At 20.9% G+C, this 26,924-nt stretch overlaps 1 protein-coding gene across 9 annotated transcripts in view; it reads right to left on the bottom strand.

The window, feature by feature from the left end:
* Nucleotides 1-1,104: 1,104 nt before the first annotated feature.
* The window catches only part of LOC129610208 (protein quiver), a 58,418-nt gene continuing 32,598 nt past the window's right edge, over nt 1,105-26,924 (bottom strand). For 8 of the 9 annotated variants that reach the window (XM_055522711.1, XM_055522666.1, XM_055522729.1 and 5 more), the window contains 4 exons: nt 22,784-22,834; nt 16,210-16,266; nt 6,642-6,788; nt 1,105-6,376 (listed from right to left, as the gene is read on the bottom strand). In XM_055522711.1, the coding sequence (XP_055378686.1) occupies nt 6,132-6,376; nt 6,642-6,788; nt 16,210-16,266; nt 22,784-22,834 (500 nt within the window). In that variant the 3' untranslated portion in view covers nt 1,105-6,131. The remainder of the gene's footprint in view (nt 6,377-6,641; nt 6,789-16,209; nt 16,267-22,783; nt 22,835-26,924) is intronic. The other variant, XM_055522739.1, reaches the window with a different exon arrangement.

The raw sequence follows: 26,924 nt of genomic DNA, 5'->3' as shown, positions 1-26,924 counted from the left end.
TTATAATTATATACATATATATATATATTTATATACATAAATTTGAAAGATTTAATATTTCTTTTAATATGTGGTTTGTAATTTACTAAACTTTATCTCTGATTCTCTGTCTATACTTTAAAATGACTAGTTCAACATTATTAGTTAAGATGACATTAAGATTCACAATAATTATTCACTATTTAGATTTAGTATATTAAATACGGTAGTATTATATATACGAAAAATGACACTTAAATTTTGTTTACATTTTGACAGTGACAAAATTTGTTTTACATTTTAGAATTTAAATGTTTTAAAAAACATATTTTGAATGAGTACATTTTTTTAATTTAATTTTTAAAAAATTCAATTGTAAAATAAATTTTTTCCCTTTGAATTGTACTCTATATAGAATGCATTCATAAATACGATCGCCATATGTATGTAGTTGTTTTTTTACACATTATTCAGATTATATAAATACATACAATTTAATTATAAGTTTATAAATGTGTCGAATTCTATTAGAAGTAATCATCAAAGAAAGAGAAAAACAGAATATACATACATATATTCATTTATATATTTTAGTCATTTGACAAAAGGTCAGAGTAAAATCTTTTGTAGATTTAAAAATAATTTTCTATTCTTGTGTTCTGGAAAGTAAACTACTCTTTTCTAGTATATTCTAATGTGTTATTGGAATGAAAGTGTAATTCCAAACCTATAAATTTCTGTTTTATTTTGAAAGCAGATTAAAGTGAATAATTTAATTTTTGAAAATGAATTAAAATAAAAAAATAATGTACATATTTATATATATGTTAATAAATAATTATTTATAATCAAAAATTTTTGTTTATTCTCATATAAAGATACATATAAATACTTCATATGTATATATATATATATATATATATATATATATATATATATATGTATATCATCAAAAAGAAGATTAACTATTGAAATGAATTTTTTTAACTTTGTTTCATGTTTTTAATTAATTGATTTTGTATTGATTAAAATTGTTTAATTTTTTTTTCTTTTTCGATTTATTTCAAATCTCATAAATTTTCCATTACTATACCGTGTTATTAAGACGAGCAAAATAAATTTTCCATTTTGTGTTTTGTATTTGAAGTTTTCCATTGAATTCATTCACAATATTGAATTAAGTACAATTGCTCAAAATTATCGCATAAAACTGTACTAAAATATTGTAAATAATTTTGAATATAGTACGAATTTTGTTTTACCGCTTCAATTTTTTTTTTAATTTTTACCGTTTGTTTGTTATTTTGCTCGATATTTTATCCCGTAACTCTTGTTAATTCATTTCGATTAAATTACCTTATTGTTATTATTAACATTTATTTTATTACATTTATTTGTTTTTAAATTACAATGATATGAGTACTTATTTTAAATTTATTTTATTTTTTTTTTCAAAATATTTGAATAATTTTGGAATTTCGAAAAACAGATTATGAAAGTGCATTTTAATGTTTGTTTTATTTTACTTAATTGTTTTTTTTATTTTTAATTTTTAATATATTTTATATATCGCTATTTATATATATATAATAATTTTGTCCTTAAAATATCAATAAAGTTTTGTTTTCTTTTTTTTCTCTATTGCAAATATTTAAATGGCAAATATTTAAAGTTTATTTAGAATTTTCATAATAAAGTTAAATTATTTTAATAATATTTTTTCATTTTTTCTGTATTTTTATTTACATTTTATAAAATAATACTAATTTAATTCATTATTAAAATAAAAATTATTTAAATTTTCTTTTTTCAAAAATTTAAAGTGAAATCAAAATATATAGATTTATTTTATTACACATAGAGTTCCTACTAAGCGTTTTATATTTAACATTATTATTTTATTTTGTTTTGCATAATCTACCGTAAAAAAAAGAGAATTTTTTTTTTAAAAAAGGCTTTTATTTAATTATTTTAGATATAAAAAGCATTTAAATTGTGAATTTATTTTTAAAATTTTTCAAAACAGAATGACTAAAAATAAAATAGCAAGTGTTTTTCTTTAATTATTCAGTAATCAGTATAATTATTTTTTATAGTTTTGAATTGAAAATATTGAAATCAATAATAGAAAAATAAATAAAAAATATATAAATATTTTTTATATAGCTATGTATATAAGTGTTAGGACTATATGTACAAAATGTAATCATATCTGATCTAAATTACGATTACAGTAATTTATCTACGCATATGAAAATAAATTTCTTTTTTATTATTGTTAATTTAAAAATTTCTGAATATTTTTGATGGTTATTCATAAATTGTAACTTTTTCAAATAACTTCCATTTTGTTCATAGCTCATATACAGTACCACAATATTTAGTAATATTTCAATGCAATATTATAATTGAACGAAGAAAGGAAAATATCTTCGAAAATAATCAAAATATTATTAAAAAGTAAAATATTAAATTTATTTCATTTTAAATTTTGAAATATGTATGTAAGTAATTGAAAATTCGATTTTAATAAAATTATATTGCACTCAGAAAATTATATTCTTGTTATATCACATATATATATTAAAGAATCAATTATTCCTTTTTTTAGCTAAACAATTTATTCACCTTTATTTTCTTTTTTGTTTAAATTATTTAATTTTTGTCTTTATAATCATTCAATTAAATGAAGTTGTTTTTAATACCAAATTATTTTCTGAGTGTGACAAACATTTGGTTTTGTTGTTCTTTTCTTTAAATATTTATTTTAAATAACACAAATTTATAAATTTATTTTTTATTATTTTTATTTTAATGCTCTGATAGATTCTATCCATATTTCTTTTTTTTTTTCTTCTAGTGTATATGATTTTTTTAAGGTTTTGAATAAATATAATTACAATTATTAAAATTGAATAATTAAATTCATTCAAAATATTAAATAAAATATAATATAAATTTATAATATATATGTACATGTATAAACATATTTTTATTGATATTATATTTGTTTTCCATTTTCAAATATAACAGTTTTTAACTATATTTTTAACTTTTATAACACATGCTTTAAAACAACATGCAATTTATATTCTAATTCTATATTTTTTTCTTTTTTTTAAAAGGAATGGTGTTTTGAATTTATAATAATTATCAAATTTGAAAAAAAAATCAAAATTATATTTTTATAAAAATTATTTATACTGAAAAATTAAAGAGAATTTCATTTCTTTTCATTTAACTAAATTAACAATTCTATGTATGCTCGGGGGGAGGGAGAGGAACTAAACTATGATAAAATGATTACAATAAATTCAATTTTAAATTAAGTACAATAGTACTGATTTAAAATTTGTTAATTTCTTTATTTTTTTTTATTTATTGAGAATAGAATTTTTATTTTGTTGAATAAAATTTCCTAGTTATTATGTTAAAAAAGATACACGTTTTTTTTAAAACAGTCAGTGTCAAAAGAGTCAACTCAATTCATTCACAATTTACATACATTGGAATGGAAAATTATTTTGAATATAGTTGTTTATGTCATATTTTGAAAAGCGTGTTGGTATAAGAAAATATTTATATTTAATTCTTGTAATGGAATTACTAATGAATGAATTATTGTCAAATTCAAAATTGATTTCCTATTTAATATTGATTTAATTGCACATTTATGGTACAAAACATCATATTTATTTGGATAAAAAGGAACATAACTGATGGGACAACAAATGATTTTGTGAAACCGCACTTAATCTTGTAGAAATTTAATGAGCAGAATGGGAATAAATATTGAAAAAAAGGTAATTTTTGAAACCTTAAATGCTTTTTTGAATAAATTTTGTTTTTTTCGTAGATTTTGCAAAAGGAAATTTAACACTTGAAATATTTTACATTTCTGCAATGTTTCTTTAAAATAAATACTCAATCGTATGTACAATAAATATCGTCTATATGATTGATGACTTAACTCTGCGAATTGGTAAAGTAATGTATATCGTAAACATTATTAACATAATTGGGGATTAAAAACAATCGTAGATTGAATTTTTAATAATTAGTTTCAACATTCAATAATTTTAAATTCACTTAATTTTCAGGTTCCAGAAATGATAATAATGCGTTTTTATCAAATTCTAATACAATGGAGTTTGTATTAAAAAAGGAAATATTTATGGTATATTTTATTAGTACTCATTTCTGTTTCATATAAATCTATTTATTCTAGAATATATCAAATCAAGATCAATTATTTAATAGCACGATTAAGGATTTGAAATTAAATTTAAATTTTTTTGCTTCTATTCTCAAATGATTTTAATTTACTATTAATTAACTATATAAATTATTTATTATGTATTCCAAAATTCGAATACTTTATATTTCTTAATTTAAAATTGAATATTATAGACTCAAATTAATTTAATTATTTTTGTTGTTTTGCAGAATTTATTTCATTTTTTTATAACAAAATTATAATAGAAATAATATAAAAGCAAAAAATGTTATAAGAATTGTTTTATTTGCAGTTCTGTAAATTTTAATATAAAAATTAAAATTAATGAAAAAAGAAAAGTTAATAAAATAAAATATAATTAAAATGTGAATCAATATACTTTTTTTTAGTATTTGTTAATTTTAGTTAATTATTTTGCTCTTAGAATTTTGAAAATTTGAAAAAATAAATAATATTTGTGTATCAATAATATACGGAATTAATGAATAGATTAATTTTATAAGATTTTTATATAAGATTTGTATTTGTAAAAAGAATAAAAATTATTTAAGTTAAAATGTGTGTTTGTTAATTTAAGTATTATGTAAATATTCCAAAAGCTTTTTGTTTTTATCTTCATTTATATAAGGGGGACTTATAATTTTTTTCTATATAGTTAGTTTTTTATTTTCTCGTTGATACTTTTTTTCTTCACATGTGATTAATTTTAAATTTTTAATTTTAATTATATATAGATCTAAAAAGTATTTTTTTTTTGTTGTTTACTTTATAAATAACAAAGCGTTTATTTCCAGCTAAAATTATTCTTTATTTTTTTGTTTTTTCAATAATATTTTTTGTATATTTAAGACTTTAATTTTTTGGTTTTATTTTTGTAATTTTTTTAAATTTAAATTATTCATTTTTTCGATCTTGAATTTTATTTAATTTTTTTACTTAGAAAGCTTTTCGAATAAGTTTTAAAATACTATATTTTAGTGCTATGAGATTATAAATGAAAAGAAATTAAAAAAAAACTAATTGAGAAAAAATTAAACCAAAATAAAGGGATTCTTAATTTAGAATAGAGGGTTAAGATTCTTTGAAAACTATATATTCAAATTATTACTAATATAACTAGGTATATGTATTTTAATTTACTATATATAATAAGGTAAAAGTATTAGTTTTCGTTTTTTTCTATAAAAAAAAAGAAAAGCGTGCTTTAAATATTCAATAAAAGAAATTTAATTTTGAAAATTTTAAAAAATGAAATATTTTAAAATATTTTTATCAAATTGATTCATTCAAAAAAATTATGTTCAAAATTCATTTTATTTGCTAAGAAGTTAACAAAAAAAAAAAGAAAACTAATTTTTATACGTTGAAATTTTTCTATTATGGTCTATGATCAAGAATTAATATTGGATACTAAAATAAATATTTTAAATGCTGAATCTGTATAACTTTAAATAAGTTTACTATTTTTAATTTTTAATGTTTTTTTTGTACTGACTGAGATTTTATATAAGTCACATATAATATATAGGTTTTCAATTGTATATATAAATGTTCTTATGTGTTGGGAAGACATTTATGTATTTTAAAAATTTTATCGTCTTTAAAGGTTTATGTTTTGTTTTTTTTTTTCAAAGCGGCCTTTATGTAATCGTATATAATAATTTTATATATGGTAAAAATATGAAAAAATATTTATTTAATCCAACATAAATTCTTGAAATCTGTGATTTTCAACAAGATGGAAAATGATGTGTATATTATATAATATGAAAAATAAAATTAAAATAAAAAAAAAATATAAAAGAAAAAAATTATAACAAAATCAAAAATTTATTAGTCATTAAAATGTTGTATAAAATGTATGTTTTATTTTATTTCTGTTTGTTTCTTTTTTTTATGTTTCTTTTTAAATTCTCTATCTGATCATGTGTATATGTAAGATATTTTGCAATTGATCGATTACTAATACCAAAAATATTATGAAAAATGGTAATTTTAAACCATCGATATTAGTATATAAGCGTTTGCTAGAGTTACACATATCTTCCTCACAAAAGCACATATGTCCATTGCCTGAACTTTCCATCATGCACACATGATCTACCATAAATAGATTTATTTGTAATTGTGATGTACACATTCGACGAACAACTTCATATGCTAAAATTGATAAAAATTTAGAATGAAGAGAAAAAAAAAGTGTATAACAATTAGTTAATTTAAGTTTTTTAAAAATTATATTTAATATATGTACATGTAAAAAAAATATTAAAAATATTTCTAATTTTAAATTTTTAAATAAATTTTTGTTTTTTAAATATTAATTGTTACTCTATACCAATTAATCCATACGTCTGCTTTTTTCTTTATCTTTATAGAAATTTTGTTTTTTTATGTTTTAAATTGATTAACACAGTATACTTACGAGACTTTGAGTGACGAACCATCTTAACACAACATCCGTTACAGGTCATTAAAGGAGGTTGATCCCTTGGTAAAGCTGTATAATTAAATGGATCCTTACACCGTGCATCAGTCCAAGAATCACATTCATAACAATAAATTGATCGTGCTACATTTTTTATATAAATTATAATTAAAAAAATAAAAAAGATCAATATACGGAATTTTTTAAAATGAGAGCAAAATGCTGAAGCTTGAATTTTTTTTTTTATTTCTATATTTTATTTTCATTATATACGAGTATTAAATATTATGTTTTATTATATATTATGTAATTATTCTCCTCACTATTTTCCATTATGTAGTTAAATAATACGAAATTTCTGTATTCTATAAAATTGTTCATATTTTATTAAAGGTAAGAGCACAAATGGAAGTATAGTAGTTTATAAATTGAAATTATTTAAATAGAAATTCTGTCATACAGAATGGAAAATTGTCATCTAAATTTAACGTATTTGAAATGTTTTCAATATAAAAATATTTGAGCAATCTACCGAATAAATGTGTAAAACTAAGAATGTTGAATATTGAATTAAATTTTAATATTATTTAATTCCTTTCAATTCATACATAAAATTGTTACGCTTTCATGAGATCATAACAATTTTTTATATATGTGAATTGGTACATAAAGTGTACAATTTTTGCTCCTGGACAATATAAAAGTGAATAAATAAATTTCAAGTTTATATACTTAAAATCCAATAAAATACATATGTACATGTGTATGTACAAGTCACATTATATGATGCATTCCCCAAAATAACCATAATCCACTATTTTATGTATACACAAAGTATCTTCTTTCAAATAACTTTTAATGTATAAAAGTTGTGAACATTACATAATGGCATGTCATATAAAAAATGTTTTAATATAATAAAATCTCGAATTCTTCAATTTCTCGATAACATTTCAATTTAAATTAAATACAAGTAAATTTAATTTTGTATATAATATTTTTATCCAATATTCTACTGTTTTATTTTACACATGATCGAAAAATTGATGACATAAGAGAAATTTTTGAATTTGATTACTTATGTCAAAAGGATTTTTTCTTTTTATCAATACTTGACAGACATTTTGCTCTATTATTAGAAATGAAATATTTAAAAAATGAATTTTAAAATAGATTTTCTTAACGTTAATTAATATTTAAATTAATAAATTAATTAAAAAGAAAAAAATTTCAATGAGGTGCAATTAAAGAAAGTATAAAAAACAAAGAATATTCATGTCGAAAGCTATCATAGTAAGCAGATTAGTAAATTTGAACGTGCTACTAGTTTCAAAACTAACTCTATATTTGTTACCAAAACCTAAAAGCTAATTTTTTGCAATTTCATGCAATTAATCTTCAACAAAAAAAAAATTAATATTTGGTTATTCCAAAAACATGGTATTTGAAGTTTGCGATGCCATTAATTAACTTTTTTTTTTCTTTTTGGTTAAAGATGTTTTTAAAAACAAGAAAATTTTCTTTTCAAATGAAGAATATGTTTTTGATATAATAGTTTATAACAATAACCGATGGTATTTAAATTTTATATATATATACAAACGACAGATTCAATTGATTTTAATGACAGCTGAAATTTTTATTCAATTACAAGGCGAGGCTGAATACACTGCTTCGTCGTGTTTAGGTCGAATAAAATACCTTATATAAAGATGAATTAATACAACAGATGGAATAATGGGTAGCAAACTTTTAAGAATTAAAAAACACGCCACATGAGTGGAACTGCAGCACATTCTCACTTCTAGAGAAATGTTTCAATTTAGGCCATAAACACGTTCAAAAATAGTAACACAGAAAGTGCAGGTTGCTCAGAAGATGAAATTATGAAGTTTTATCCTTCACGTTACAGTTTTACTAATAGAACACTTTAACAAAACGAGGATTGTTAAAATGCAAAGAAAAGTAGAAAAGAAATTTAATAAATAAGCTGTCCAAAACGAGAGACTTAAGTTTTGGTTGTTGTAACGGGTGAGACTCGTATCCGGGTTGACGATCCTTGGCCTAGGTTCCAGTTGCAGCTGCGAGCTGAGGGCTCTCCGGTAGGAAGGAGCGATCGTCGTTGGAGAGGGAGACTAAAGTCGATGTGACAACTGATGCAACATAACATTATCACACAGTCAGTAAACAGAGTCAATAAAATTCTGTCTCTAATCATACAAAACAAAATTGGAGACGACATCAAAAAAAGAACAAGCAGAAATTAAAAATAATAATAGTTACCAATGTGTTCTGTCAGAAAACAAATATAAAATAAGCAAACGAACACTGATCTCTCTGTACATTACTATCACAGATTTCAAGACGTATTCGAAATGTATAGAAGGGAAGGTAATATGAAAAAGTTAAAAACCCATCTGAATATGCAGATTGAGTTAGAAACCCATCTAAATTACTAAGTTACGAGTACACAAGTACAAAATTAAAATTATGTGAATCAATTCAATCAGAACTCTGCACATCATAAAATTCGAAATAATAAAAGTGAACAGATTCAATTATCCATATGGAACATTATTATTTATATTGCAGTAAAGTAAGAGTATGCAACGTTTGTGTAAAATCCACGTTGCTGTATGGCGGTGAAACCTGGCTGGCAAATATAAGTTAAAAATTAATACGTTGCAGGTGTTCACCAACAAATATCCTTGTATTATGGAAGGTACAATCTGTCTAAACAGAATCTATAATAATAATTAGCTGTGAGTCTCGAAAATCTAAACTAAATGCAAACAAAGAAAGCAAAACTGTGAACCCGGCATATATTATGAACGCTAAAAAAATATATGTACGAGTAGAATGTAATGAAGCCCGTTGGAACTTCCAATATTTGAAAATAGACAGAATGCCAATTTCGATTCAGACACGACCAAACAGTAAATCCAGCTCAAGCAATTTTTCAAAATAATTTTAATTATGATTTCTTTTTATAAAATTTTAGGGAATTCTTTTTCTATAATTTTAGGGAAATTAATTCAAATTTCCTTAAAATTCTATGAATTAGCAAAATGAATATTCCTGTTTTTTTTTTTTAATATTATAAAATACGCGAGAATTAATATGTTTTTATATTAAATGTAAACTATATGTATAAATTAATAAAAAAATAAATAAAATTATATATTCGTATGTATTTATGTGCTATATAGAACAAGCTTTTTTATTAAAATGTTTTTTATGTGCATATGATATTTAAAATTTAATGTTTTTTTTTTAATTCTTTTTAAAATTTTCTTTTTTTTTTTTAATGGAAAAAAGGGAATTATTGCAATTTAAATCTATAAAACTAATAATTTCTTTTATACTAAATATGAATTAATGAAAAAATTAGTTAATAATTTTTTTATTTATGATATTTTTAATTATTCGATTAGTTTATATTGCAAAGTAACTTTTAATTGAATAATAAATGATTCGATTAATCGCTACAAAGCTGTTTTTCAAATTTTAAGACTACAATTTTTATATTGGCTTTTTGCTTCTTTTTGTTGTTTTTACTTTTGAATTATACAAACACAATCCACAATAAAATGTTTTTTTTTTTTTATTTTTTAAATGATTAATGATGGATGAGAGGGTGTATATACAAAATACTTTAAAATAAATTTATGCGAACTCTAAATTAGTTAAAAAGAAAAGGAAAAAAGAAATAAACGAAATGAAAACAGTATTATGGAATTAGTGTATACCAGAGTATTTTTATAAAATATCAATAAAAATTCATTTGAAAATTAAATATTTAAAAATGAAAGAAGAAAAAAAATGATAAAAATAAATACAAAGAAGTTCATTTAAAAAAAAATCTTCTATTTAATAGAAAAGAAATTTTAAAAAAATAAAAAGAAATATTTTTACAAATTTTATTTTAAATAATAATTGTGATATTTTTTATATAAAAAATATAATTATTCTATATATGTATATTTCCTTCGGAATAATAGAATCACTCAATTTTACCATAATATTATAAATTTACCCCTTAAAAGTCTTAAAACAGGAAAATAATAAACAAAAATCAAAAATAATAAATCCTTTTGTCTTCTTTTACCATTGTAAATTTAAAGTATTTAGGTTACAGATAATTCTAATTTAATTCTAATTTTTATTTTAAAATTACCTGAATAATTAAAAGATGATTGGCATATTCAACTTTTGTTTAATATATGTAGAAACAATGGAATTAAGTATTTAAAATTTATGTTACATGCAAAATAATTTATAATTAGCATATTACCTATCAAATGTTGCTACTCAAAAATCTAAAAATAATTTAATTTTTTGTTTGCATAAAGAATAGTTTCTCATTTGATCTTAATTTGCTTTTTGGGTATGAGAAAGACACACTACAGATATAAATTTTAATTATAAATTTGTGGAGTAAAAATTTCTTATGTCAAAGGTTATAAAAATATTATATGTACATACATTGTAGATAATCTACAACCTACAATATGTACATACATACATAATAACAAAACTTTTTAATGTCATGTAAATTGCGTTTACATTACATTATGTGTATATGTGTGTGCACATATGGAAAAAGTCTAGTGGATTGTACATTATTATAACTTATTGTGTTGAAAAAAAATTATAGAAATATAACAATTATGTTGAGCAATATTATATAACAAAATTATGCCAAAAATTATCTTTTATTTAAAAAATCAATAGGATTTTATAAAAATTATTGGTCAATATATATGTATTATCCACATATTAGAGTATCGAAAAAAAAATTTTTGCCGAGAAATTAAAATTATATAGATCTTCATAAACGCAATACTGCAAAAACTTAAAGTGATTAGTATACAACAGTTTTTTTATAATTCTATAGAAACAAAATAGTTTAACTGCGCTACTCATAACATTTTCTCTGTATTGCTGATAATTAAGCAATGTTTACCAAAAAATATGATTTGCAACATTTGTTTGGGAACACAAATTTAACGCAGCTTTCGGTTCAAATATAGGTTTTGATAAAAATTCATAAACAAACAAATCTACAAATCTAGTTCAACCCTTATTGACAAGTATTATGTTGAAAATTGAATTTTCTTCCTTTGTTGATAAAACCCTAATACTGACAGTAGTTATTCATTATAACACGTATGATCAATTTAATTATAACCTTTCTTTAAAAAATCATTTTTACTCCTGTTTTTATTAAATTACATTTTAATATACTATATACATATATGTACATAATATGTATATGTTTATATGGTTTAAATAATATTATAATGAAAAAAAAAATATGGGAGGATTTTTTCATTCTACCATGTGAAATTCGCACTATACAAAAAACCATTCTACATATATTTATAATGTTGGCGGAAAATGAAACAAATTTGAATGACAAGTGATTTTTACCTTATATAGAATTATTTATTTTGAAAATTAATTTACTTACTATATACTTGTTTTTATTGTAACCCTTTCTAGAACAAACCATCAAATGTATATACAAGAAATTTATTATACTATATGTATTACATATAAATGACTACTATATTGAAATAAAATATGTATGAATAGTTTACAGAGATTGAAGGAAATATTATATGATTCTATATATTTTCTCATTATAATTCATAAGTACCTACATAATATTTTATACATTTTTCCATTGATATAATATTATGTATATGAATTTTGATTTTTGAATTAAACTTAAAATATTTAACAAAAAATGAAAATATAATATGGTGATGAATAAATAAATAGTGGTCCATATATAATATATAATTAAAATTATGTACAAAATAAGTTAAGCAATGAATAAATATATATATATATATATATATGCATATATATATATATTGTAAAGGAGGCGGGGGGTGGTGGTTTTTAAAAAATTTTATTATGTAAAGGAACAAACAACGAAACACAAATATAAAGTCTTTTTTCATGTTATTTTAAAATACTAAACATTATATGATTTGGAAATAAAAGATTTGGATGGCATTAAAAGGAAATTTAATTCTTTATATAAGAAAACAAATCGAACTAAAATCCCAAATTTTGTTCTAATTATTTAGTAATCTTTTTTGATTTTAATTTTCAAACTTAATTATTTTTTAAACGTTTTATTCTTATTTTATTTAATTCGGTTTCAGTTTTCTAAGAAAATTACTTATAAAATGTTTTAAACTTTAACAAAATTTTAATATTTTATAATAAAAACAAATTAAAAATAAAAAATTTATGTAAATTAAATTATTTTATATTTTAAAATATAAATTTTAATAATTAATAAGAAAAATATAAAATTTGTTAATGTTTGTGTTCATGTTTTGGGCAAATTTAATATAAAATTAGCATTTAATTCTTAAGTATACTGAAATGAGAAGGTTTTTTCTTTACAACTTGGATAGAAAATATTGAGTGAATGACTTACACAATTTTTGATTATTATCGATCTACATTATCGATACATAGTAATACTTAAGTAATATGTTTGTTCAATAATGTGTGCAAATCAGTTTTAAATTGTGATTGTTTTTTTGGTAAAAAAATGAATGCAATCTCAATTAAAATCAAAATTTTTAATTGAAATGAATAGGTATTATTTAAAATATGTATCTTTGATGGAGAACGAAAAATGCGAATTTGAAAAATTTGTAATAACGTGTCAAAAAACAATTCCGTAAGGCGCCAATTAAAGCATAATAATATTTCGATTGGATTTAATTTTCTAAAAAATCATAACTTTTGGATTTTATTTTTTGCATGTTAAATAATTTTATTTTAAAATGTAATTTGTATTAATAGAATTTTTATGTAAAAGTCTAGTGACTTTTAAGGTTTTTACATTTCATAAACATGGGTGAATGTAAACTTATTTCTATCGATTTTAAAAGTAAATCGTATCAATATCGTCAGCAAAATTAAATGATTTTCTGATTTTATGAACAACAAGTACTAATTTTTTAATTTTAATGAAGTTTTTTCTTATCAAAAAAATTTTTTTGAATACGTAAATGAAATGTGATTGTAATCTTGTTTTTACAATAAAATTTTTTGTATCTACGTTACTCTAAATCAGCAAAGTTAGAAAAATAAAATATTTAAAATACTTAAGGCTTAAATATTTTATGAAAGTGATATTAAGTAACGTTAAAATTAAGACAAAAGAAACTCATAAGGATTGTTTAATTTTTGTGTCATTCAATAAAATAATTTAAAGAAAAAATACATAATAAATTATTTTTACTGAAGGTAAAAGAAAAACGCTCATCAATTATACATAATTACTATAATTGTAATCGTAAATAAAATTATACGAATACACTGTATTTAAAAACTAATATAATATAAAAATATAAAATTATAATTAAATAATAAATTTTTATTATAAATATGTTGAAAATTTATATATTCAATTAATTTTCAAAAAGCGTTTAAAAACAGCCCCTATTTCTTTGTAATTGATTCTTCTTGTATAAATTTCATATTAAATATATATATACAAAATTAATAATAATAATATATTACTCAAACTTCAGAATTTGTTTTTTTTTTGTAAGAATATTCTTTAATTATTACGATTTGAATAAGCACAAAAAAAACTCAACTTTAATAAATTAAATTAACTAATAAACAAACACAATATTTGTAATTCATAAAAATTTTAATAACCTTAAAAATATAAGTTCAAACACGGAAACACGGAAGGTAATCGATATTAAAAATCGATTCGATTATTAAAGCGATAAATAATTTTCTAATTAAAATAGAGATGGAGTATAACAAAAGTTGGGGAACAACAAAAAATAAATTGTACTTGGAATGTATTCGGTTGTAAAAAACATAAGAAAAATTCTTATAAAGTTTTGTTTCGTAAATATTTTTGAAATTTTCTAGAATAGATGTTTTTTGGTAATCACTTTCAATTTTAACCTGTGTAATTTTCATGGAAAAATAAAAAAGCAAAATTTCTCAATTTATTCAAAAGAATATGGACTAGACGGCACTATTATAAAACAAAAAGTAATTTTTGAAATTAGAGAAATTTAAAAGATTTTTATTGTTTTAAGTTACAGACGAATCTGTTAAGTTAAGAAGAATCTGTAATAGATTTTTTAATCCAAGTAAAACATTTTAATAATTATCAAATCTATTTATGTGCACTATAATAGCCATGCTACAAAATCAGATATTAGATTACAAATTGAATATCAAAATTTGAGTATCTGAATTATTAAATGAATTTAATTTGGAATAGTTAATAGAATTGAGAACTTTTATTGAGCAAAATACCTATAGAGGCACTTCACGCATAAATTGACATTTTATTAAAGGAAGTTTCAGAATGTTACCAATTTTTAATATTTTGTTTGAAGCACAAAATATAGAGATGCAGACTTAAAGTATTAAGTAATATTAAATTGAATTGAGGTCTTTCTCTATATACCTATATAATTATGGTATATATCTATATAGATAAAATTTATTTTATATATATAAACAAAATTTGAACATAAATCAAAATTATAATTATATATACAATTAAGCAAATTAATTATGTACTAAAAGAGTTAATATTATATTTATTATATATGAAATTAAAAATTTTAATAATTTTGTATTTTGCTGTATATAACCAACTCCTTCATCATTATCAAACATTTTAATATTTTATTTATGTAAATTGTTTTTTTTTTTTGTTTCTTTTCTTTTTTTTTTGCCATAAATATAATTATGATATTATATAGGAATTATATACTTTATTATAAAATTTAAATAAATATAAACATTATATTACAATTAAAATAGTTTTACTATATAATAAGAGTGAATGCATACACTAACCAGTCAGTGTAGAGAAAATGCTTTTCTATATATATATAATATTATATAACCAACAAAGCTATGTTTTTATGTTTGTGTAATGTTAAAATATTTAATTTATTATTCAATTGTGTTTTAAATGCAATTTATTAGAGTGTATATGGCATTGTTTAATTGAAATGTTCTTTATGTTTAAATGTTTTATGTATATAATGTATGCACTTGCTAAATAGCTATACTTTAATTGTACTGTATGTATATGTGTAAGTGCATAAACTTTCTTAAAAAAAAATCTATGTGAATATAATTAAATTTATATGCACTGCTGTCTAGTTAGCTTACGCATTTCAAATATTATTATTATGTAAGTATATATTATTAAATTTTAATGTATATAATATTTGTATACATATGTATATAATATTGAAAAAGAAAAAAAAACAAAAGCATTGACCAGAATAATTATTTATTGTAAATTTGTATGTTTTGTATATTTAAAAAATTGTATCAGTTTTTTTTTCTTTAAATTATGCAATATGCAAATATTTAAGAAATTATATAATACGATATATATTTATAAGTATATATAAATACATATAACAAAAGAAAAACATATTACTGGTTCGTAAAGAAAAATAAATTATTACAAAAAAACAAAAAAAAAAAAATCTTTGAGTATTTAATAGAAAAGTAAAGTTTAATGAGCTCATACTTTGGCATTCGGCTGATACTTGAGGGATCCAAAGCCAAAATAACACTCCAAATGTTGCTGTAAGAAAAAAAAGAAAACACAGATATGGAAGAAAACAATAGTTTTTTTTTTTTTTTCAAAACTTTTTTGATTTTATGAATTTTTTTTTATGATAGAGAACAGAATAATTTTTTCCTTTTGTTTCTTCTTAATAAAAATTTCAAAATTTAGACAAAAATTCTGCAAAAATCTTACTTATTTTTTATTTTTTAATTAAATACAAAATTACATTGTATATAAATTATTATAAAAACTTTACATTTGGGGTTAAGTTAAGTTTGCCCAAATATAACTAACCTTAATATTGCTCTAACTTTAATTGTTCTTTAACAATATCCTAAAAATTTGTATTAATTAGTTAACTCAATTCTCCGACATCTTAAAATTAAATACCGAACATAAATTGTTTATTTTTATTGCTTGATTAAACAAAAAAAAATTCGATTAGATCAGTTCTGTCGATAACTGTAGGAATGTCTTCCGAAAACTATTTCACAGTTGACAAAACAAATTCACTACTGAAATTTCAATGGTAAGTTTTTCGAGTGAATTTTGAATATAAGTTCCTATTTTCTTTTGTATGAGTTCAACACGACAAATTATTTTTTAAATTGTGTGTCAGTTTTTGTAAGAATTTATACAACTACAACAAAATTTTACATGAACAGTGGCCCTGCAATTTCTTTCATTTATGCGACATTTTAATACTATAATAAGATTTGATTGGTTTCGAAAAATGTACAAGTTGTTTTTAGAGTTATATGGCAGCTACTTAAACCACTACTTTAATTGAACTTCAATTAATAAGGATTTTTTAGTAACAACTTTTAGTATTGTTCGAACAACATTCGAAATTCGACAAATCTCTTACAATATGCAACAAGAAGTTTTTTTAATCTACGACCGTGTATTTACTTGAATCAATTCTTTTTTGTGTATAATTTCTTAATATAAACATTATTATGATAAAATTCATGATGTCTAAATTCGCCTAGTAGTTTTTATTAAACAGTTGTTAAATAAAAAATTAAATTTACTTATTAACACGCATTTAAATTTATTATAAATATATCAAATTCAAAAGTGTTTAACGTATAAAAAACCTAATCAAAAAGAGAAAATTTCCGGAATGAATCAAATAATTGATTTTAGCAATCATTGACTCTTTATAGGCCCTTTTAAAACTTAATTTTAGCAAATTAGAAAATAATTATTTTTAAAAGAGTGACAACTAATTGAAATCGCAATTTTATTACAAAATCTTTCACAGTTATTAAATTATAATTTCTAAAGATAGCCAAAGACTGTGAAACAAAATGATCTCAAGTTAAAAATTCATAATCATAATTTATTTTATTGCATTCTTTTCGAATTTATTACTTAAATTTTAAAATTCTGGAATAAATTTAAAACCATAACCACGAATTTTCAAAAGGATTTTTCCAATAACCTTAAACTTTGATAATAACTTTCAAAAATATTTTATTCTGTAGTTTAGTATATCATAATCTAAAAACTACATATTCTTTCGCTTAAACGCAATGTACAATTCACTTATGTATTTTGATTTTATAATGCCTTTTAAAAAGAAAACATACTCTTACGATGTGTTAGAGCGCTACCATTTAATAAAATCAAAAAATTTTATCTAATATTCCCATTCTTAATTATTTGTACTTTCAAGTTCAACAAAGCATATGTTAATTTAGTATAAAATGATATACATATTTATAGATTTGTATGTTCATTTATGCCAAATCACATATGTATATATAAGAAATTATCTTATAACACAAAACACTTTTAATAAAATATACCAAAATTATAATCTCATTTTAATGAACTCATTTTGGCAAAAACAAAGCGTTTGAAATAAGACACTCCACTTGTTGTACCTACCATTAAAACTCAATTTTTCTAAATCTTATTACTATTATATTAAATGTTGTAATTACAATTAATTGTAATTGTATATTTTAAAGCTATTTATAGCTACCAATATTGAAAACAGATTACATTATTAATTTGTGAATAATCGGATTTTGCAACTATATTATGTAGGTATTTATACATACAATAAAACATTATTATTGCATTTTAACGAGTACAAAATATACATATGTGAATAAAATTAGAAAAACAAATATGGTAAAACTGCGGTTATGATCACTAAATATACTAAATATGCTACTACTTAAAAAAAATAAGAACAAAACCACAGATTTATTTGATTTTTTGCTTTTTTTTGATAATATACACATATACATAATAGATCATCCCCAAGAAGCATTTTGGCAGTAACTAACTATTCAATTACAATTATTAAATTCGAATTTGTTCATTTCATTTTGAAATTAGTCATACTTATAATACGAATTAAATAATTATTATAATGAAATTATAAATTGACTTAAAAAATCTAATTTAATATTTAACAACATTATCGAATTGTTAAACAATTATGCTTCAAAAATAATTATATGAAAATTTTATAATATATAATTTACTAATTTACTTTTAAAATTAAACAATTTAATCTGAAAAATTACAAAATATTTTATTTTTTATATATATATATTTTCAAATATAAGTGTTCAATTACTACGACGATATTTCAAAGTTTATAAAATTAAAAACTTATATACTATAAAAATTCTATTTGTTCCTTCTTTTCTCCCATTGACTAACTATACTACTTATGCTATAAAAGAAAAATATTTAAAATTTTGAAATATTTTCTATAAAATAATCACAATATGCTTATTTGTTACTGAAATATTTTCAGTTCTAATGATTGAGGAATAAAAACTACAATTACTTTCATGTGAAAAAATATCTTTATCGAAAATGAATCGATTTATGTATGTATGTATATCTATACCTAGTGATTTTTACTATATATGTCAATTTGAGTCTCGAAATTTAATATGCAGTTAGCTCAAATAGTGAAAAAAAATTTCTATATGTTTACAATTTTTTATAATTAATTTACACACATTCTGTAAATAAAAAATTTCTAATAAAACAAAAAAAAAGTTTAATTGATTAAGTAAAACAAAAATAAAATTAATATTTTAATTTCATTCACTAAAATAATATTTGAGTAAAATTTTCATCTATTGTCGCTATAGAGAATCAAAAATGCAATTTTTTTATTTTAACATTGAATATGGTAATGCAGACACCACTTACAAAATTCTCCGCTAATTATTTTGCTTTTATGCTCATTACTCGTATTTGACCACAATTGTGTTTTAATAGATTTTTACTTACCAAAATTTATAATTACTTTAGTTACATTTATTTGGACTGGTAAAATAGTATTTTAATATTGTCTATGACAGTCAATTTAAAAGATTAACATTGTTTTTATTTTCCCCAAAACACCTCATACTTTGTAATTCTGTCAATATAATTTGAGATATGTAGATAAATTACATAAACGTATACAACAAAATTCCATGAAATTCGATTTTTTAAATAAGTTTCTACCGCTTTACAAAATTATGCACTAAAAACCAGAAGTTGACGGTCTGAAGTTCGAACTAAATTCTTTTCTTTGTCAAAAATATTACCTTGTACAACGCCGTTAAAAGCAATTAATCTCAAATAATGAATCGACAGTATATTAAGTTTATTCGACAGTATTGTAAGAAATTATTTCATATTAAAAATTTTTTAAGTTGAATTTTAGGAAAACGTCCAATCTGGTAATTATAGTCAGTCTAGCTTATAAGAATATCGAAAATTCATCATATTTTCGTTATTTATATCAATTGGACGCATAATTTATTAATGTGTGTATATTATTTAACTGTCTTTGAAAATTCAGTGCTAAGCTGACACTTTTAAGTTAAAACGAAAATATTTTATATGAGTCAAAACTGAGGAAAAATCTAATGTGACAGAAAATCTTTTGCATATCATTCATTGTTGTTTACCTTATTCAAAAAAAGTACAGCTTAGTGCAAGAAAAACACCAAGGCCATTTTTTCGTATTTCTTAAATTTACTGGCAGTACTCGATTTTCTAAAATTGTATACTAAGTCAGCCTTTTTTTTTCAACAATGCTTGATTGACATTATTAAAGTAACACACTGCTGATAAGATCTTACTAATAGAAAGATTGAAACTGGAATTTTCAAAAACGCGGTTTAGAAATAAAAAAAAAATTAATTTTCTTCAACGCGGCATAATTTATTTTTCTCTTTAACACAGGGACATACATATGCACAGCCGAAATACATACATAACAATGAATTGTTCAAATCAAAATATTTTACAACGACAATCAAATATGGTGTATGTCCCAAATTCAGATTGCTATCATACTATAATTACAACAAATTTTAGGTTATAATTGCCGAATTTTTTACATACACATTTTAGAAAGTGCTTAACAAATAATTATTAGTAATTCTACAGACTCACCATTTGTACAACATTTTTGTTGCGTGAACTTATGCTAGCACATAAAATTTTTAGCGTTGTTTATAAAAAAAATTCACCCGCAATGTAATTTTTGCAACAATCAAATTAAATACAGTAGTATTTTGGTATAACAGTTATACCATATTATATAATTTAAATTTGTAACATTTATTATATTATTATATATATATATGTATATACAAACCTACGGAAATTATAAATTTCACTAGTGTTATATTTGATTAAATTAAAATAAAATAATTTCTTAATTTTATTATAATATTTAAGAAAAAATCAAAAATTCTGTAAAATAAATTTAATAAATTTTTAGGAAAAAAAAAAATCTTATTACATATAAATGTAATTATTTTTTGTGTAAAATTAAAATTATAGCAAAAATTAAAAAAAAAATAAGATTAAAATTAAAAGCTTTTATTTATTTGCTTTACAATTTTTCAACAATGTAATACCGACTTATCAAATGAAATTTGGGCTAAAATTTGGTTCGTTTTGTTTTAATTTCATACAAAATAAAAATGAAATCGATTTAATAAATATGAATAATTGAAAAACAAAAAGAAAATAAATTGAAAAGATATTTTTAATTTATGAAATTCATTTTTTATATCCTGCTTTATTTGTTCATAATTATATTACATATAAATATATAAATATTTTTTTTTAGTTTTTATTAAGTCTATGGTAATTTCAGTCTAAAATATTTTCTTAATTATTAATGAATTGAAATTCTTTTAGACCATTATAAATAAATGAATTAGATTACAAATAAGTGAATTTTGAAAATGTCAACTAATAAATATTTTAAAATTATCAATTAAAATTATTATGAGCATGCAAATCATAAGTTAACACTTCTTTTTTATAACTTGAAAATAAAATTATAACAACTAAAACAAAAAAATATATAAATTTTGAAAATAAAATTTCTCACTGAGAAAATTTTGAAAATTTCTTAAGCTTTAATTAATAAAAGTAAAAAAAAATAAAATTTAGAAATTAATTTTTTTCCTTTAATTTAGTGAATACACGTTTTATCTATTTTTGATATTTTTAATAAAAGAAACGTTTGAAAATGTCAATTGAAACATCAGTTTTATCAATCTTGGTAATCTTTATTTCAATTATTAAAAATTATTGCTCTTTAATGTGCTCACAATTCATACAATGATACAAATTGAAAATATCAATCGAAAAAAACAGTAAACAAATACCTAAATGAGTAAAGAAATGTTATTTTAAAAAATCGGCAACAAAGATTTCGATTATTTCGAATTAATTGATTTATGTTGATTAAATGATTTATGTTGAACAACAAAAATACTTTTAATAGAAATGACGGTCATTTTCTTATTTTTGTTGTGAACACTCAAATGAATTCGCAAAAATTTACAGCTTATTAAATCTTAAAAACTTTATTTAAATCAAATAAGTGTTATGAGCATTCACACATTATTATAGCTCATTGTTTACAAAATTTTTAATGCAAGACTATTTTGAAAGATATTTAAAATTTAATTCTTGAATAATAACACTTAACCCGCGTGACTGTTTTCATTGAATTTAGTGTTCAATAGTAACAAAATAACCAAAGAAGAATTTTGAAATAGTAAACAGAAGACAATAACGTAACATGTACACAATTGTTAGACGATTGCCGTACGATTTGTGTTTGTCAAACATTTTAGAATTGTTGACGTGAAGTGTCCACTCATATCGAGAACACAACCGTATCAAATAAATATTTTAACATTAAAAAATTTGTATGATAGATTAAAACGAATATCCACATAGTTTTAATAAATTTTATAAATAATATCATACAATTAATAAAAATAAAAAAAATCAATAAAAGAAATTTTCATATATTTTTGTTCTAGGGATTATAATATGTATTATAATATGTAATCAAAATAATAGAATAATGAAACACACTATTTGAAAAACATTTTCCACTATGTATATATATATATATATATTTATATGTATATATATATATCTATACATATATTAGGTGAAATATAATATTATGTTGAAGGTAATAAAAAACAATAAACATAATGAATTTGAGAAAACTAAAACTTACATGGAAAACAATTATCGGCCAAGGCAATTTTTGCAGAGAGCAGCAATATAACTGGATAATATTCAAGAATAAAAGAAAAAATAATTAATATAATTTTATATTTATTAATAAATATGTAGATGTTTAAAAATAAATAATAAAATTTAATTTAATTTATAATTATAGTTATTCATAAAGTTAATAAATATAAATTCTTGGAACAGCATAGAAAAACTATTAAGCTAAAATCTTCATCGTATTTTAATCAAACTCAAAATTTTATAAGAAAATTAGCTCAAATAAAAATTATTTCAAATTAAATTTACAATAAAATAGAGATTACTGCAAAATTCTAGAGCGGATCTTTACTATCTAATCCAGAATATGCAATTAGTTTTACCTAAAGGTAATTGTGATCACAAACACTATAATTTTTATACAAAATAATGCGATTGACTTTTTCCTTATATTAAGAACTTACTTTTAAAATTTTTAAATTTGACTAGATCAATTTAAACTTTATACTTTTTTATTGAAGTATTATAAAAATTTATAATTTTTGTGAATTTATTTCAAAACATTTGTTTGTCTTAAATTTGTTTCCCAAATTAAATTTAATTTAACTTAAGTATATTTTAATTATAATAGAGAAAAATCAATTATTCTTAACAAAAATATACCTTTCTTTATACTTTACAATATTAAAAAGAAAACAAAAAATATACAAAAAAAAATTTATAAAAAACTAACACGCAACCATTTTTCAACAGTACAAATTTATCGCACCATTTTAATAAAATACACAAAGCAAAAGAGAAATAATGAGAAAAAAATAATATTTCCCTTATCCTTTTCCATCTTTTAAAAGTAATTCAAAGCAAATCATTAATTTTAGCTTTGCGTTTTGTTATACTCGTATATATTATACTTTACTACATTCCTTACACCAACTGAAAGTGCTTCAATTTTATTATCATCACTAATTCTGAGACATTAAGGAAAACAAACAAAAAATAACTATTCCATCAACTTTAGGGTAAGTTTTTTCCCCTAAGCAAATCAAAATTTTTTTAACATTATTTTTTGTTTTGTTATAGTGTGAATAAACTGTGATTACGACAGGATTTTGATTTATAAAACGTAAAATTTTTACTTTGTTTCACATCAGTTTTAAATTAAAATTAATATTTAAGTTATTTATAGATTTAAGATTTAAATTTAAGATTTTTGAAGTTTATTATAAAAAAAATATAAATTGTTGAAATTTTGTTTATAAAAAGGCAGAAATTAACGAATTTAATATTTAGAAATTCATAATACGTCTGAAAAAAAATTAAATTCTAGCATTCGTACACAAGGATTATCCTTTCTATTAAGAAAACTTGTTAAAGAAAAAAATCTCATTAAGGTAGAAAAAACAAACAAAAAATATTTTATTCAATGATAACAAAAACTGTACTGAAAGTTTATATTTTAAATTACTGGTTTTTTTAAGGTTTATTTCTTTAATACTGATTAAATGTATCCCGTTCAATTATTGTAAATCCTTGAATGTTTTTAAAAACATAAAGGTATATGAAAGTGTGCTTTTAAGATATGTCAGGGCGTTGATTTGAAAGTAAAAGGCACGGGAAAATGTAACAGAAATTAAAAGATTAAAATAAAAGCACACTTTTATTCACAAATTCAGTATATATACCGCATTGGCATAGGTATACCACGTTTTTTGTAAACAAAAGACGTATTGGTTAAAGATGAAAACTTATTTCACATGTCAAAATATCATCTTGTTCAATTTACTGAACGAATTACCCTTTGATTAACTTTTAAAAGGCTGAACATTCAACAAATTTTTTATTATCCAATAAAATTAGCATAATTCCTTATTTCTTCAAAAGTCAATAAACTTTTATATAAAGTACGAATGTACCAGGAATTTTCCTCTCATGATTCAGCTCCCGTGATTCTTTGTTTTTTGTTCCCTCACTTAATCAATTAGTAAACAAATTCATTTTAGCTATGTACTAGCATGTGTAATTTTTTTGAATAATAATCATTAAAAATTTTAGGTTTTCTCCCAAATTTATGCAAAATTATATGATAATAAGAAAATTATTTTATTGGAAAATTCTCAGTAGCTATTTAAAAATCTAAACCTACATAAAAAATAAAATAAAATCAATGACGCAATACATTCGCAATAGCAGAATTATATACAAATGAAAGCGAAACAATATACAAATGACTTAACTGCGCTAGACATAACAATTTAACTATATTAGTGATATTTTAGCAATGTTTTTGATAAAACTTGATCTGCAACATTTTTGTTAGTGAATGAAGCTCGGTATCTGTTTATAAAAACTCTTAAATAGTTAAAAAAATGTGGAAGCATCTATTTTCTATTGTTAACCGTAGGTGTGATCGAGAAAATTTTTTTGAAATCTTCTAAGAATTTACCGTGAAATTTTATTTTTTCCTTATCAATTTGGAATTAAAAATCATTAACGCCATTAGCTCTTAAATGTTGTACAAGTCTAAAAACGAGGAAAACATTAGTCGTAAGCTCTTTAGATCCTCTATTTAAACAATTGAGTAAAAAACACGAAATATAAAAGATATTCACAATCACGTTTTCTTGTATAAATTAAATTTGGAAGAAAAAAATAAATTTTTTAAAAAGGAATTTTGCAAAATATTTCCCTTTCGTTAAAATTTTAATGAATTTAAAAAGGGGGTAAACAAAAGAGCAAGTATAGGGTAAGTATTTTTCTTATCATTAACGTACATTAAAAGTATCTAAATAAATAATTTCTAATGTTGGAACGTTTTCTGTTTGTTACTAAAAATAGATTTTTCTTTTCGAATTGTATAGAAAATAAATTTTAATGTTTATATTAAATTTATACACGCATGAATAGATTTTAAGTGTTGGTACGATATTTTGAAGAAAAATTGACATTTCATAGATAAAATCATAATATGAAGAATGTTGACATATTTGAAAATACAACTTTGAATATTGGCAAATATATGAAATTTAAATAACCTAGAAATATTCATACGTAGACGCAGCATGCTGATTATATTTTTGAAAATTCATTGTTCATAGAACATTTAATCAAACCAAAGAATTATAAACCAAAGTTAATAGCGATTTTCGATAAATTTTTCAATACATACATATGTACATATATTAAAACAAAGAAGAATACTTTCTACCATTTCCAAACAAACTTAAAAAGAATTATTAATCGATAATAATTTAAGCATAGCAAATTTCTCGACTCTTCTAAATTCAATTAAATTGCAAATTTCATTTTATTTCATGTACCAATAATTTTACTTTTTGGAATTTATAAAATTATATTTTTAATGTAAATAAATTCAAGAAATGAACAAGCATTTAACTGAATTAAAAATTTATTTAGTTTACATTGAACAAAATTCAAAAATGACAATTGAAAATGTAAAGTCATAGTTGTACAAAATTTCTTTTCGATTTAATATTCAATAGAATTAAAAAAATTTATTCAAAATTATTATTTATTTACAAAAAAAGTCAATCGCAGTTTGCTTTTTTTCTTCTCCAATTATTCGAAAAGCCTAACAAAACTTCTACAAAACCTATAATTTAAACGAAAAAAAAAAGTAAGAAACTTTACATAAAACATATTTTCCAGCTAAAACCGCATTTATTAGATTTTAAGTTAAAAAGTTTATTTCCGTCAACTAAATTTCTCCAATAATTTGAAAATAATTTTTTCCGGAACTATAAAAAAGAGAAGAAAATTTCAACTTCAACTTTTTTGTTTTCTTTTTTTTTCAAAATCATGTAATTTTTTTGTATCCGCAAAAAAATCATTTAATTATATTGCAAGTGACCATGTTACATATTTTAAAATAAATTGTATGCCATTTTAATCCGACCCAACAATCCTAATAAATCCCTGAGATTAAATTAAATTATAACCAGTGAAAATTACTTAGAAGAAATATATTGAAAGAGAGTTGATTTTTCTACAAATAATTTCTTACTTTTTATTAATACGAGTACTTTTCTTATTGCTTTTTTATCGGCTCTCGAAAATATAAACGCTGTAAGTGACAAAATAGGCAAAATCAAGCTAAGAATATAGAAATAGATTCTTTTAGTTCATAG

This window comes from Condylostylus longicornis, unplaced genomic scaffold (genome assembly GCF_029603195.1).
Source record: "Condylostylus longicornis isolate FDR11 unplaced genomic scaffold, ASM2960319v2 ptg000004l, whole genome shotgun sequence".
In the NCBI taxonomy this organism is placed as follows: Eukaryota; Metazoa; Arthropoda; class Insecta; order Diptera; family Dolichopodidae; genus Condylostylus; species Condylostylus longicornis.
The sequence above is the reverse complement of the archived record's forward strand: the minus strand, read 5'-3'. Positions and strand labels throughout refer to the sequence as shown.